The sequence below is a fragment of the Nicotiana tomentosiformis genome, chromosome 12 (assembly GCF_000390325.3).
Source record: "Nicotiana tomentosiformis chromosome 12, ASM39032v3, whole genome shotgun sequence".
NCBI classification, from domain to species: Eukaryota; Viridiplantae; Streptophyta; class Magnoliopsida; order Solanales; family Solanaceae; genus Nicotiana; species Nicotiana tomentosiformis.
The window spans coordinates 9,160,089-9,163,318 of NC_090823.1; the positions used below are offsets into that span (position 1 = coordinate 9,160,089).

Genomic DNA, 3,230 nt, shown 5'->3' on the forward strand with positions numbered 1-3,230 from the left:
AGTCTTCGCAAAGCCTAAACATGAATCGATAAGACCAATTGTAGAACACATTCCTCAAATCCTTGGCTCAAATCACCATTGATGTTCTCTTTCTTTAGTCGTAATAACCCACCAACATGCCGATAACCAAAAACCTCACAAGTAAATAATCATGCGATCCAATCCTAGACGGTGGGGCTCTCCCACTTAGCTTGAAGCTACCATTGCATAACTCTGGAACCTACCAAGATTCCATCTTCCTTACTGACATCACTTGCGCAATCGTCCCGCCAAATTCCTCAAAATCTTCCTGTTAACCATTTCATGAACACCTTGAATCACTAGCCACATTTACATATTCAACCTCTTACCGGATAGCCAGTAAAATTCTTCGTAGGAGTTTCATCAACATCACGCAATAATTAACCTGCTCGTCAGAAATAACCCACCTGTGGAAATTCCATGCCGACATCTTCCAACAACGCTTCACCGAGTACAATTACTATAAAATCCTTAAACCATCTCGAGCCCATGCTCATTCACAAGCCGTACAAGCCCGTTCATTCCCCATTGACATCAACTAAACGTGCAACGATACATTCCAATCCAAAGTCATGTTGTATCCTTCTTCATATCATGCAACTCTTTTCCGTTGTATCCATCCCTTCTCCGTATAGCAGCCAATATCCCAAATTAAGTTCGTAGACTTAGTCACTGTCCACCATGAGTTCCAATCACTCAGGTGAAGGAGGAAATGAAAGTGACGAGAAACAGAGGGGAAACAGGAACGAGAAAAAACAGAGCATAAAAACGAGATCCGAAAAAAGAAAACGCATCTTTCATCTTCATCAAAGATCCAGCTCTAGAACCAGCCTTTATCAGTCAGAAATCAGCCTTCAAACTCCATAAACACAGTAGTTTGGTCTTACTCACCGTCGATTCGAGTTTCCGTCCGCGGTTCGTCACATTTTTGAGTTCAAAGTTATCAAACAATTGAATTTCAGACTTATTCGAGGTTTATTTCTCCCTTTCCTCTATTGTTTTTGCTTAAAGTCATGCTTTTGTTTTGATAGCCTCGTTAATCAGTTTGTATTCTGTTTTGTTGATCGTCTGAGTTAACGTTTTATTCCTCTGCTTTGGAGTGTGTCCTATTAGTATTTGGTTTGCTCAGTTTTGTTTTGCTAATTGTTGTTTGTATATGGTTTGGTTTAATCTTCTTGGATAGATTTTTCACGACTAAAAATGAGCTTGGTTTCCTTAATTCGTTGCTTCATTAAGATATAGATGTTTAATGCGTGTTGATTACAATTTTGGTGACTACAAATATTTGGCCGTATGGTTGGACTGAAAACGTTTAACCAACTTCACCAATGAAAACTTACGTGTATAAAATGTAGTCTAAATGAAACCTAAAACAAAATGAAGTAGAAGAATTGAAATTGCAACACCTAAATGTCGTATGCTTCTAAACGTCCTATCGTGATTGTGTACACGTTCGCGTGATATAATTATGATTTCCAAAATTAAATCGAGGTATGCGTTCGCGCAACTTTGGCCGAGAACAATCTTAATAATTAATAAAACGTGATTAATTATGTACACGTACGCGTGACATGATTCTTGATGCGTCAAACGAGATGAGTATACGTACGCGTGACTCTTTTTCAAGATAATTCCATAATTCCATAATCAAGTAATTAAAAGCGGTAAGAGGTAAAATGCATGTAGGTTCTAAAAGTACGTAATTAAACAAACTAACTAAGCCAGGTATGATTAAAAGCGATTGTCCTAAAATCACAGAACCAGGGAATGCGTAACACCTTCTCCCTGGTTAATAGAATTCCTTACTCGGTCTTCTGGTTTTTGCAGACTTTAAAACAGAGTTAAATTTCTTCGATTTGGGATTTAAAGTAAACCGGTGACTTGGGACACCATATAATTATCCCAAGTGGCGACTCTGAAAATTGAATAAATAATACCATTTCGATTAATGTCACTTTAATTGGAAAAACTCCCTATCCCCTCGGGAAAAAGAAGGTATGACACTTACCGCGGGAGATCCAACAGGCTCGAGTCGATCAGTTTCTAGACCTCAAGCAGTGTAATATGAGTGTTCGAGAATATAGTCTCTGTTTTGACTCATTGGCCAGATATGCACCATCCATAGTTGCTACTATGCAGGACATGATTCACAGGTTTATAGCAGGATTGGTCCCAGAGTTGACCAAGGCATGTGCCACCGCTGCATTGCAGGATAATATGTATATCTTCCGGATTCAGGAATTTGCCCAGAATATAGAAAGGGGTAGGCATCGGCAACAGGGTACAGAGAGGACTAAGTCAAGACAGCGTAAGAGGATGAGATTTGCCAGGTCTCAGGAGCAGTCTCAGAGTAGTTATAGGCCCCAGTACTTTGAACGTCCACCTAGGCCTCCGCCACCTCAGTTACAGGGTTACAGGTATGGCCGCTATACTCAGTTAGGACCAGGTGAAAGCTCTCGGGAGTCGGGTTTGCAGCGACAGCGAGGTTCAGGGCAGACATGGCCATTTCCGCTGCGGTATGACATCTATGGTAAAGGACACTTGGGCCAATGCCGAGCCGGTTCCGATGCGGTGTGACATCCGAGTTGGAAAGTTAGATGGTATAATAGTAAAGAAGTTCATCCTTGATCATTTTGAAAAAAACGTATATACTTTGGACTACAAAATGTGCATGGATTAGATAGTGCATTTTTTAAAGAACTTTAACACTTTTACTAAGCTATGAACACTTCCAATAATTTAGATATATCATTGATGAACTCCGTAAGTTCTTGGGTCTTACAACAATCTCAAACAATTTACAAATCGATAGTATGCTTTAGGCGTGCTCTTAATTAATCAAATTATCGTGATTATGTATCATTCGCGTAACATAACTATGATTTCCAAAATTAAAACTAAGGTATGCGTTCGCGCAACTTTGGGCGAAACAATCTTAATAATAATAAAGTGTTATTAATTGTGTACAGGTACGCGTGACATGATTCATGACACGCCAAAAAAAACGAATACACGTACACGTGAGTCGTTTCAAGATAATTCCATAATTACAAATAATCAAGCAATTAAAAGCGGTTTAAGAAACAAGTGCACAAAGTTCCCTAGAACCTAAAATATCTAGAATTAGTTAAGCCAGATATTATTTTTAAAGCGACCGTGCTAGAACCACGAAACTCGGGAGTGCCTCACACCTTCTCCCGAGTTAACAG

General features: G+C 39.4%; 1 protein-coding gene across 1 annotated transcript; it reads left to right on the forward strand.

Moving 5' to 3' along the window:
• The first annotated feature begins 2,085 nt into the window (after positions 1 to 2,085).
• On the forward strand, positions 2,086 to 2,598 carry LOC138902216 (uncharacterized). Its single transcript, XM_070190060.1, has one exon. The coding sequence runs from the start codon at positions 2,086 to 2,088 to the stop codon at positions 2,596 to 2,598; it is 513 nt and encodes a 170-aa protein (XP_070046161.1).
• Positions 2,599 to 3,230: the final 632 nt, after the last annotated feature.

What these genes read in the sequence shown, in the direction of transcription:
- LOC138902216 (XM_070190060.1), top strand. Translation starts at nt 2,086, where the DNA reads ATGAGTGTTCGAGAATATAGTCTCTGTTTTGACTCATTGGCCAGATAT.